Genomic DNA, 11399 nt, shown 5'->3' on the forward strand with positions numbered 1-11399 from the left:
GGAAAATGAGATCCAAAGAAGACTAATGTAAAAAGATGAAATGTAATTAGAATAAATATAAAGCTTGAAACTTGAGTCCAAAAAATCAACCATACAACTATGTGAGCTGGGATGTATGGCTGGATAACAGTTCCCCATGACCGAGATCTGATTTGCCCAAGCAAGTCATACCAGAACAGTGAAGAAGGAAATCATAGGGGTAATGCTCTAGGGAGAAGAGAAGAGAATTGAAAGTCCAGTTGTTATTTTGATGATTTAAAAAAAAACAAGGGTGGGTTTAACAAAAGCAGCCTGGTAGAGTGAGTGGTAAGAGTCTGGGCCTGGAGTCAGGGTACTGAGTGTGAATCTTGCCTTTGCTACAGTGACCTTTGCTACTTTGGGTGAACTTGAGCCAAACTCTTCTCTTCCCTAGGGGTTGGTTTTTCTTCTGCAGAATGAGGGGGCTGGACCAGAAGGTCCTCAGCTCCCATATTCATACTCCCATATTCAAATCCTACCACCGGAATGGAATATTGTTCTACCAAAAAATGACAAACACACTGGTTTTAGAAAGGCCTGGGAAGATTTACCTGAACTGATGCTGAGAGAAACATGTAGAACCCAGAGTACATTGTACACAGTAACAGGAAGAATGTGCGATGATCAACTAGGAAAGGTTCAGATTGCAAAGGCAAGGATTGCTTGATCCAAAGCAATCCCAAAAGGCTTTGGACAGAAAATGCCATCTGCATTCAGAAAAAGAACCATGGAGATTGAATGTAAATCAAATATGCTATGTTTACATCTTTTTTCTGGTTTTTTTTTTCCTCGTTTGTGGGTTTTTTTCCCCTTTTTTCTGAATTTCCTCTTCCAACATAACTCGTAAAGAAATGTGTATTTAAAAAAAATTAATGTATAACCAAAAAAATAAAAATAATACAATTAAACAACAAAAATAAATAAACCACGCCACAAGGGAGGGAGAGGAGGCCAAGGCTTCAAGGGAAAGGAATGAAAAGATGAGGGCCAGTCTCCTAGACCAAAACCCCAGAACAGGAATCTGGGCAGAAGTTGGGCTCTCTCAGCTCCTGGGCTGGTATCCTGTCCCCATTTCTGCATTGGACAATCATTTATTAAGCACTTACTGTTTAATACTTTAAAACCCCAATCCCTTCTGCTGGGATGCTCTCCCCCCTCATCTCTCCCATTGGCTTCCCTGGCTGCCTACAAATCCCAGCCAAATTCCCACGTTGTCCAGGAAACCTCTGGTGAGCCTCCTCACCGCCAGCACTTCCCTTAGAGTGTCTCGTTCGTGCATAGTTTGCAGGCTGTCTCCCCTCATGAGATTGTGAGCTCCTCAAGAGCTACTTTTGGGTTTTCTTTATAATCTCAGGACTTAGCTCAGGGCCTGGCACACAGTAGTTGCTTAATAAATGCTTACTGACCGACTGGGGACAGTGAGATAACTAGAACTCTTCTGTGAGGCAGATGCGTGGTACGTAGATAAACTGGATGCAACTTTAAATCAAAGGACACCTGTTGTAGTAAAATAACGTCCAGTGACGGCTGAGGGAGAAAAGCGTGAGGACTTCCTGGGTGGGGAGTGGGGGGGATGATAGTGTAAGACACGGCCCCCTCCCCAATTCCCAGGGCTTGGATTCAGATCCCGCATCGGGCCCCTAGCCGTGCCACTGCCCTGAACCTCTTTCTCTAAAATATCGGAGGAGGGCGTGGACTCATGATCCCCGAGTCCCTTTAAGGCTCTGCGAGTTTCCTTCGGTTCTGGCTTGTTAGGTCCTGACTGGAAGCGTGAGTCGGCTCACTTAGCAGGCTGGCTCGGTCCGCCTGCTGCCCCCTGGTGGCCATGGGAGCAGAGTGCAGGCTGCAGGGGCCGGGTCCAGCAGGTCTCCCCCACCCTGGCTGCCGTCTGTTTACAGAGGGCACTGAGCTCTGGGGAGAGCATGCTAATTAATTAATTAGCTCGAGATGCACCTTTGCATCTGCATCCTATTTTACAGACGAGGACACTGAGGAGATTCACAAGAAATATAAGCAAGAAGCTCCCAGGGCCAGAGCCACAGAGGCCCACAAGCCCGGGACTCTCTGGGAGGCGGAGAAGATTCACTGCCACGTCCACCTCGGCGCCGGCTGGAGACCCTGGGAGGGAGCTCTGGGAACCAAGGAGAGAGAGGCCTCTGGGAAAGCTCCGGGGCCCAGGAAAGGAGACAATAAAGGACCCGGACTCCTGGCTGCCTTGGGGGGGTTATACTGAAGCGAAGCCAAGGCTGCCTCCAGAAGCTCCCAGAGAATGTATAATTTAGAGCAGAGAGCGTTACCCCGGACCATCTCTCAGGTCCTTCTGCCCACCTCGGGTGGGGGCTGGGATAAGTCTGCAGGGTCACCCCCTGCCCAGGATACCCTCCTGGCTCCTTTCAGCGCTCAGCTCCAGGCCCGCCTCCTACAAGAAGCCTTTCCTGATTGCCTCGGCTCCCCATTTAACCCCCCCCTTAAGTTTGTCTTATGGGGTCACCGAGCTGAACGGATGCGGCTGAAGGCAAGGGCCCTCTGGGGCCCGTAATAGGCGTTCAGCAGAGCAGACCCGCGGTGCGGGGGCAGAGCGCAGGGCTCAGGAAGCCCTGAGTTCGAATCCAGCTTCAGACACTCACTAGGTGTGTCCCGGCAAGGGGGTCACGGAGGGGCGCACGGACTGAAAATTGCTCCACACTTGTCTCCCCGTATTAGGTTCCTCTCTAGCCGCAAGTATTAATTATGGCTCCAGCAGGGTCCATGACCCCGGAGAAGGTGAAGGGCCAACGGCTCATTTCTGGGAGCAGAAAGGCTTGCCCCACAAAGGTCCGAGCTCGGGTACCCCAGGAGACCAGGCTGGGAGCTCCCAGCGGGGCGCCGGCCTCGCGGGCCAATCCCCGGCAGCCCTGGCAGCACGTGCGGGAGGAGGCGGAGGGAGGAAAGAGGAGGGTGGGGCCTGGGGAAGGATCCGCGCGCTCATTGGTCTCTGGCCAAGCCGGTCATGACGAAGGCGGACGATGATTGGGCGGGAGGGGCGGGCGTCGCGCGGCCCCAATGAATGGGTACCGGAAGCAGGAAGTGAGTGAGGGAGTGAGGGAGAGAAGCAGCTGGTGCAGGTGAGGGCACCCTGGCGGGGTGCTGCGGGCGCGGCGGGAGGGACAGCGCGGAGCGGGGAGAGGGCGGGTGCCGGGGACCCCCTGCGCTCCCCGGCCAGGATCCCCTAGCGCAGGAGGGGCTCCGATCGGAGCGGAGACAGGGAATGCCAAAAAACGCAGCCGCCCCGGGCCCCAGGGGACCCGCCCCCTGCCGGGGAAACTGAGGCCCGGAGGCGGCGCCGGGGCGGGAGCTGGGGGGCCCTTCCGCGTCCCCGTACGTGCTAGGGCACCGGGGAAGAAGGAACCTCGAAGGAGAGGCACGGATTCAGTCGGGGATCATTTATTAAGCGCCAACTGTGTGCCCGGCCTGCCTACTGTGCGATGTATGGAACAGCCCAGGCTTCCGGGTGCAGAGGGCGCGGGAGTGAGGAGGAGGAGCCTAAAGGAGCGCCCCTTCCTCCACCAGCCCTGCTCGGGGCTGCGATGCAGCCCTTGGTGCTGTCCCCTTGGGTGGCCCCCATCAGACAGGGGAATCCCAGAGAATTAAGGGGGCGGGCCAGTGGTCTGCGGCTGCAGCCCGTATCCCCAAAGACCCACAGCTAGACCCACTTAGTAACAGCCCCCCCCAGGCACTATGATCCCCTTTTACAGGTGAGGAAACTGAGGCAGAGTTTACAGTGGCTTGCCAAGAGTCACACTGCATTTCTGACAAGGGGCCCCCGGCCGGCCCCTTCTGCTCCTTCTTAGGCCGTTTTTCCTTGTGTCCAACCAAACTTCCCATCCTTGCAGCTTTCCTGCACAGACATGTTCCTGTGTGTAACGTTCCCCCCACGTGGGCCCTGCTCGCCCCTCCTCTGGTTCCCTTCAAGGCCCGGCTCCAGGGTCACCTCCCAGGGGAGGCCTTCCTGAGCCCCCTCCTCCTTCCCCTCCCCGTCAGGCCGTGTGTGCGGGCGCGCTCCCGTGCGGGCTCCCAGAGTCCGACACTTGGAGCGCTTTCATGACTGACTTCTGCCCCCCCCCCCCCAGGCAGACAGGATGGCGGACCCCCAGTACATCCTCCCCAATGACATCGGCGTGGCCAGCCTCGACTGCCGGGAGGCCTTTGGCCTGCTGTCCCCCACGGAGCGGCTCTACGCGCACCACCTGTCGCGGGCCGCCTGGTACGGGGGCCTGGTCGTGTTACTGCAGACGTCCCCCGAGGCCCCCCACATCTACGCTCTCCTAAGCCGCCTCTTCCGGGCTCAGGACCCTGAGCAGCTCAAAGAGTGCGCCCTGAAGGAGGGGCTCACGGAAGACGAATACCAGGTCTGCCCCCCGGCCTCTCTCCCCTGACCCTGGGGCCCTGCCAGCGGCTGCCTCCCCCGGCGGGCGCGTGTGCCCGGAGACACGGTCACTCGCGTGCCCGAGGGTACACCCGGGCACACACTGCAGAGCCACGTATGCTTACACACACCACACACAGAGTGAGAACGTGTACATTCACCCATGTATGCACACATGTGCACACAGGTACTCTCCCACTCCTCCCCTCCCCCATGGCCCTGGCTCTCCTAAAGTGCCCGCAGCCTGGACCAGCCCTGGGCAGACCACGGAGGGCTGGGGGCCCCGCCCCCCGGCCCCTCCCTGACCTGCTTCCCTGCTCCCAGGCTTTCCTGGTCTATGCCGCGGGGATCTACGCCAACATGGGGAACTACAAGTCTTTCGGAGACACCAAGTTTGTTCCCAACTTGCCCAAGGTGAGCCGGGAAGGGTGAGGGCCCATGGGGCTGATGGGAGCGGCTGGAGGCTCACGGGTGCCCAGGGATGCATTGGGGGAGTCCCGCTTAGGCTTCTGGAGAGCGAGCCCTCTTCAGCTGGGGGAGAGGAGTCTGGGAAATGCCCTACCCTCTTGGTTCCTCCCTCCCTCCCCGTGCAGGAGAAGCTGGAACGGTTAGTGCTGGGGAGCCGGGCTGCGCAGGAGCACCCTGAAGAGGTGGGGGGACTCTGGCAGGTCTGTGGGGATCTCATGTTCTCCCTGGAGCCCCAGCAGCGCCACCTGGGCCTGGGAAACGAGGTGAGAGCCTGAAAGGGGGAGAGATGCCCTTAGGGGGTACATGGTGCCATGGGAGGGCCCTAGCCTCCTTGCTGTCACAAGGGGGTGACTGGATCCCATGGTGTGGGGTGAGGGTCTGTGGAGCCCAGGGTCCAGAGCTCCAGAAGCCGAGCCTTCTATGGGACGGTGGGGCTGGGGGTGCCCTCTGAGCTCCAGAAGCTCCCGGAGGGGAGCTGGTGTTTGAGCCGAGCTCTGAAGGAGAGCAGGAGCCCGCAGGCCCAGCGGACAAAGGCGCAGAGGTGGGAGCTGAGGGCAGGACGGGCAGGGCTGGGAGGAGTTGATATTTGCCCTCCACACCCGCTTTCCGTAATCCTGCCAGCCTGGACTCCGGCCCCATCCTCACATCCGTTCCACCCTTCCACCCCCGCTCCCATGGGGCCCGGAATGTCCCTGGGGCTGGGGCCTTGCCCATGTGAGGAGCATCTGAGGGGCTTGTTGGGGCTCCCCGAGGCCCTTGGTGATCATGACATTCTCTTTGGGGTTTTAAATGCTCCCAAGGCCTTTCCTTGCATTTTCTGCTCTGGGTTCACCCCCACCTTCCAAGGTTTGGCCTGACCCAAGAGCAACAGGGAGCCACTGCAGCTTTTTGAATAGAGGGAAGAGCGTGGTCAGACTCGTACTCCAGGAAGTTGGGGATCCCGGGTTCTCTGAGGGGGCCATCGCGTGTCTGGTCTATTCCCCTTCCTCCCTAGGATCCTTTGGTGCTCAGCTGACAGGCTCCCCCCCACGGGCTGCCTTTTCTGCTCCCCCCATGAGGTCCGCCCTCCCCCACAGGATGCCCTTTCTGCTCCCAATGTCCTTGGCCCTCACTCTCACCTGTGCCTGTGGTGCCCCCTGCAGCGTGCTAGCTCCTTTGGGGCAGGGACATTTTCTCGTCCCTTCACCTCACATGGCGTCGAGGGCCCCTCGCGGACGTCAGCGCTGATGGTGGCCTTTCCCCTAACAGGGCACCACCACATATTTCTCCGAGAACTGTACCTTGGAAGATGCCAAGCTGGCACAGAGCTTCTTGGATTCACAGGTAGGAGGCCGGGTGCCAGGCTGTGGGGGCAGGGGGGGCAGCCTCTTTCCCGCAGATGCCCACCTCCTGTTCTCTTCCAGAACCTCAGTGCCTACAACACCAGGCTGTTCAAGGGGGCGGACGCAGACGGGAAGCCGTGCTTTGAGGTGCGCCTGGCCTCTATCCTCCGAGGTGAGCCCCGAGCCTGTGGCAGGCTAACCTTGAGCCTGCGATGGGCTAGCCTGTAAGGAAGGGGCTGCTTGGACATGCCCTCCCCCAGCTCTTCAAGCGCGGGCCTGCCCCCAAGATTATATGTCCAGGCTCACTTATGTGCATGTGCTCCCCACTTCCCCCAGAATGGCCTGCTTCACTTTGGCCTTCGTGTGCTGAACATGAAAGAGTGGAAAAGCACTTAGCAGTCCTAAGCACCGCACAGAGTAGGTGCTTGCTGATGATTGCCCTTCCATCCAGCTTCATGCACTTACTATGTTCCAAGTGTGGCACACAGTAGGTGCTTGCTGATGATTGCCTCTCCATCCAGCTTCTTGCCTCTGGGTTCTTGCTTCTCACCTCACTCTGTGTCTCTCCAGTTGTCCTAGGAAGCGGGGTGTCCCTGGGTTCCGTCCCTTGAGCTCCAAGAGGGCAAGGTCCGGGTGCTGGCTCTTTAAGCATTTCCCCTGTTTTCCTGTCCCTGTAGAGACCACCCCGGACTCCGACATGACGCCGAAACTGAAGAGCTACGAGTTTGAGGGCTGCCAGTTCCAGGTGACCCGGGGAGACTACTCCCCCCTCCTCCAGAAAGTGGTACAGCACCTGGAGAAAGCCAAGGTAGTGTCCTGCAAGGATAGAAGGGGGTGGGCCCGGGGGGACCAAGGCAGCTTCCAGGAGACCGGCAGCGCCCCCTGGCCTCCCTCCCCCACAGGCCTACGCAGCCAATGGCCTCCAGGAGCACATGCTGAGCCAGTACATCGAGAGCTTCACTCAGGGCTCCATCGACGCCCACAAGAAGGGCTCCAGATACTGGATTCAGGACAAGGGCCCCATCGTGGAGAGGTGAGAGGGCCATGGGTCCCTGGGGTCCCCGGCCCACACCCTGCCCGCCCCACGGGCTCCATCGTCGCCCTTCTCTCCCCAGCTACATTGGCTTCATCGAGAGCTACCGAGACCCCTTCGGCTCCCGCGGAGAGTTTGAAGGTATCTTCTTGGGGACCAGGGGGCCTCTGGGTACAGGGATTGGGGTCCTAGAGTGGGGGGAACCTTTGGGCCACAGGGGCAGGGGGGTCCACTTCCGTTCCCCCTAGCTCAGGGCCCACTGGGCCCTAAGCACCGGGGATCCACGAGATGGTCGAGATCGCTCCTGCCCTCGGCGAGCCCCCTCTAACAGGGGAGCCCGTCTGCAGCTCACTCTGCACATCTGCGTGGTGGGGGCACCCTTCCCGCTTCCCCCATTACTGTGCCCCTGGGGTCCCCTGAGCCCACCCCCCCAGCCCTGCACTTCCTGCCTCAGGGTTTGTAGCCGTGGTGAACAAGTCCATGAGCGCCAAGTTCGAGCGGCTGGTGGAGAGCGCGGAGCAGCTGCTGAAGGAGCTGCCCTGGCCCCCGGCCTTCGAGAAAGACAAATTCCTGACCCCGGACTTCACCTCGCTGGACGTGCTCACCTTCGCGGGCTCCGGGATCCCTGCTGGCATCAACATCCCCAACTGTGAGCGGCATTGCCAGCCTAGGGGAGGGGACACCAGGGCACTGGGCACAAGCATAGGGGGAGGGAGCACAGATGCTCCCTTGCTCCCCTCCCCCTTCACGTCCCTTCCCCCGCCCCTCCAGATGACGACCTTCGCCAGAAGGACGGCTTCAAGAATGTGTCTCTGGGCAACGTGCTCGCCGTGGCCTACGCCACCCAGCGTGAGAAGCTCACCTTCCTGGAAGAAGAGGACAAGGTGAGGGAGGGCTGCTGTGGGGGCCGGGCAGGAGGGAGGGTGGGGGCGGCCGGGTGGCCCTGACCCTCCCCCTCTGCAGGACCTCTACATCCGCTGGAAGGGGCCGTCCTTCGAAGTCCAGGTGGGGCTGCATGAGCTGCTGGGCCATGGCAGCGGGAAGCTCTTTGTGCAGGTGAGGTCCCGGACGCCCCTCCCTGTGGCCTCGCCCTGTAAACCTGCCCCATATGAGTGCAAACCCCATATGAGTGGCCGAGGGCCGGCGTCCGGGGTTCAGCCCCAGTAACCCCGACTGTGAGGGTTTGCGCCTTGGGGGTGCAGCAGGAGCAGGGGCCACGGGGGCCTAGGAAAAGGGCAGCAGAGGTTACAGCGGAGAGACAGAGGTGGGGGGTGCAGGGTAGGAGTGTCATGTACCAGCTGAATCTGTTGGCACTGCTGACCCGGTTTTGTTAGTTCAGGGGAGGGGTACGTGGAGCATGGGAACGAAGAGCTAAGAAAAGGGAAGGGAGTAGAGGGCCCCCTCCTCTGGGTTTTTTGAGCCAGAGCCTGGCCCGCAGGCCCTGGTTCACTGGGAATCTCTGGGACACTGGGCAGCCCTGGGGCGGGCATCCCACCCTTCCGTTCTGGTTCTTCCTGCAGGATGAGAAGGGAGCTTTCAACTTTGACCAGAACACTGTGATCAACCCAGAAACGGGGGAGCAGGTGAGGGGAGCATAGAGAAGGGTTACCCTATGACCCAAGGGAAGAGCACATAGGGCAGTCCTGGGGAGCCCCCCACCAACTGGAGGGGAATAGGCGAGGGGGGAGCAGCTGGGCAAGCCCCAGGGCAAGGAGGCCGGGGAACCAGCAGCCCGTCTCCTCCCCCCTGCCTCACCTCGCCCCCAGATCAGGAGCTGGTACCGGAGTGGCGAGACCTGGGACAGCAAATTCAGCACTATCGCCTCCAGTTATGAGGAGTGCCGGGCTGAGAGCGTGGGGCTCTACCTCTGCCTCCACCCCCGAGTCCTGGAGTAAGAATGGGCTGGGCTGGGGCAGGGCCAGGGGGCTCTGGGACCCAGGATGGGCCTGTGAGGGGGCTGGGCAGGGCCGGGGGGCTCTGGGACCCAGGATGGGCCTGTGAGGGGGCTGGGCAGGGCCGGGGGGCTCTGGGACCCAGGATGGGCCTGTGAGGGGGCTGGGCAGGGCCGGGGGGCTCTGGGACCCAGGATGGGCCTGTGAGGGGGCTGGGCAGGGCCGGGGGGTTCTGGGACCCAGGACAGCCCTATGAGGAGGATGGGCCTGGGCGCCCCTGATTACCAGCCTGGCTTCCTCCAGGATCTTTGGGCTGGACGGCCCTGAGGCGGAGGACGTGGTCTATGTGAACTGGCTGAACATGGTGCGGGCCGGGCTGCTGGGCCTGGAATTCTACACCCCCGAGACATCCAGCTGGAGACAGGTAGGGGCCCACCGGGTGATGAGGGTGGGTGTGGGAATGGGGGTGGAAGCGGGGGGTGAGTATGAGGGGTGAGGGGGCTGGGCACGGCCCGGGCCCCTCAGAGGTCTTTTGGCTGTTCCCTTCTCCTCTCCCTGCTTTGGGGAGGGGTCAGAAGAGTGAGGGTCCCTTGGGCTGAGACCTGACCTGGTCGCCACAGGCGCATATGCAGGCCCGCTTCGTGATCCTGAGGGTCCTGCTGGAGGCCGGGGAGGGCCTGGTCACGGTGGTCCCCACCACCGGCTCCGACGGGCGGCCAGATGCCCGGGTCCGCTTGGATCGGCACAAGATCCGCTCGGTTGGCAAGCCTGCCCTGGAACGGTTCCTGCGGCGACTCCAGGTGAGCAGAGGCTCCTCTGCCCTTTGCCCTTCACTCGGGCCTTAAGGGAAGGGCCGGGGGGCCCTGAGCAGAAGGCCCCACTGAGGCCGTCCCATTGGCTGGAGAAGCCCCCATCCTTGCTGACTGTCCAGCAGGTCCTTTCCAGCATGTTGCACCCCCCCACCATGTTTGCCCAGGCTGTGCCCCTGGCCTGGGATGCCTTCCCTCAACCCCAGGCCCTCCCCCCCAATCACCCGGCACTTCACAGGACACCTGGCACTAGCTGGGGCTTAGTCAATGCTCGTTGCTTGATTGACGGGAGAACTAAAAGGCCTTGACTTGGAGGCTTGCTCCCTAACCCGTACCTCAATTTCCCCATTTGTAAGGGGCCAGGTGACACCTGATACCTCCTCCCCCCAGGTGCTGAAATCGACAGGTGACGTGGCCGCTGGGCGGGCGCTCTACCAGGGCTACTCCGCGGTCACCGACGCTCCCCCCGAAAACTTCCTCGCCCTCCGCGAGACAGTGCTGCTGCGCAAGGAGGCCCGCAAGCTCATCGTGCAGCCCAACACCTGCCTGGAAGGTAGCAGCTCACGCCCCCTGGGGTTCAGGCCCTGCCTCTGGCTCAGGCTCCATTTGTAGCAGGAGCAGGCGGGAAATGGGCTGGGGAGTGCCCTGGGCTTGTTGGGGGCTGGGTAAGGGATCGGGAGAGCCACAGGGGCCAGGTACTGCCCATGCTGGGGATGGGCCCAGGGTGACCCAATGGGCCAGCCAGGGAGACTTTGGTCCTGCCGTCCAGGCGCCCATCCCACAGGCACCCCCTCCTCTGCCACTGCCATCCTCCTTCCTTAAGCTGTTGCTGAAGGGTGCACAGAGGGTTTGGGGCCAGGGAGCACTGCCCCCCCCCCCAGGTGTTCATGCGCTCAGAGGCCTGGTGGGCCCAGAGTGGGAACCTGCTGAGGACCCTCTGCTCCCCTCCCCAGGCTCCCAGGTGCAGCTCCTGGAGTACGACGCCTCGGCCGCTGGCCTCATCCGCTCCTTCTCGGAGCGCTTCCCCGAGGACGGGCCCTTGCTGGAGGACGTGCTCACGGGGCTGGCCAAGGCCGATGCCCACTTTTGGAGGGGCCCCACCGTGGTCGCAGCCCCCCGGGCCTGAAGAAGCTCAGCTTCACCCACCCTGTGCCCTCCTCCCTCGGGGCCCTCCCTCGCTCTGCCGGAGTTGACGGGGCCTTTGTGCCTGGGCCTGGCCTTTGCCTCCTTCCACCTCCTCCTGAGGTCAGCCAGAAGGGCCTGCGGGAGCCCGTTTCAGATGTGCCACCTGTCCAGGACCCCGGGCCCAGCCTCTCCTTTCAGAGCCAGCTTCCTCTTCTGCCTACCTCTCACAGGGTTGTTGTGAGGAAAGTGGTTTCTAACCTTTAAAGAGCTAGCCAAACAGGAGTGCTGACCACTGAGCTTCCTTTCCCCCACATGTGCCCTGGGGTC

General features: G+C 61.0%; 1 protein-coding gene across 2 annotated transcripts; it reads left to right on the plus strand.

The window, feature by feature from the left end:
- Positions 1–3032: 3032 nt before the first annotated feature.
- DPP3 (dipeptidyl peptidase 3) lies at positions 3033–11354 on the plus strand. Of its 2 annotated transcripts, none has more exons than XM_074273426.1 (18): positions 3033–3122; positions 4128–4406; positions 4748–4837; positions 5017–5154; positions 6140–6214; positions 6295–6385; positions 6891–7021; positions 7116–7246; positions 7329–7387; positions 7701–7895; positions 8018–8130; positions 8210–8302; positions 8767–8829; positions 9013–9137; positions 9442–9562; positions 9759–9938; positions 10338–10500; positions 10901–11354. In XM_074273426.1, the coding sequence occupies exons 2-18, from the start codon at positions 4137–4139 to the stop codon at positions 11071–11073; spliced, it is 2211 nt and encodes a 736-aa protein (XP_074129527.1). In that variant the 5' UTR covers positions 3033–3122; positions 4128–4136; the 3' UTR covers positions 11074–11354. The 2 variants fall into 2 exon arrangements, with proteins under 2 accessions (XP_074129527.1, XP_074129528.1); XM_074273427.1 differs by having other exon boundaries at positions 3073–3122; positions 4132–4406.
- Positions 11355–11399: the final 45 nt, after the last annotated feature.

This window comes from Sminthopsis crassicaudata, chromosome 6, assembly GCF_048593235.1.
Source record: "Sminthopsis crassicaudata isolate SCR6 chromosome 6, ASM4859323v1, whole genome shotgun sequence".
Taxonomy (NCBI): Eukaryota; Metazoa; Chordata; class Mammalia; order Dasyuromorphia; family Dasyuridae; genus Sminthopsis; species Sminthopsis crassicaudata.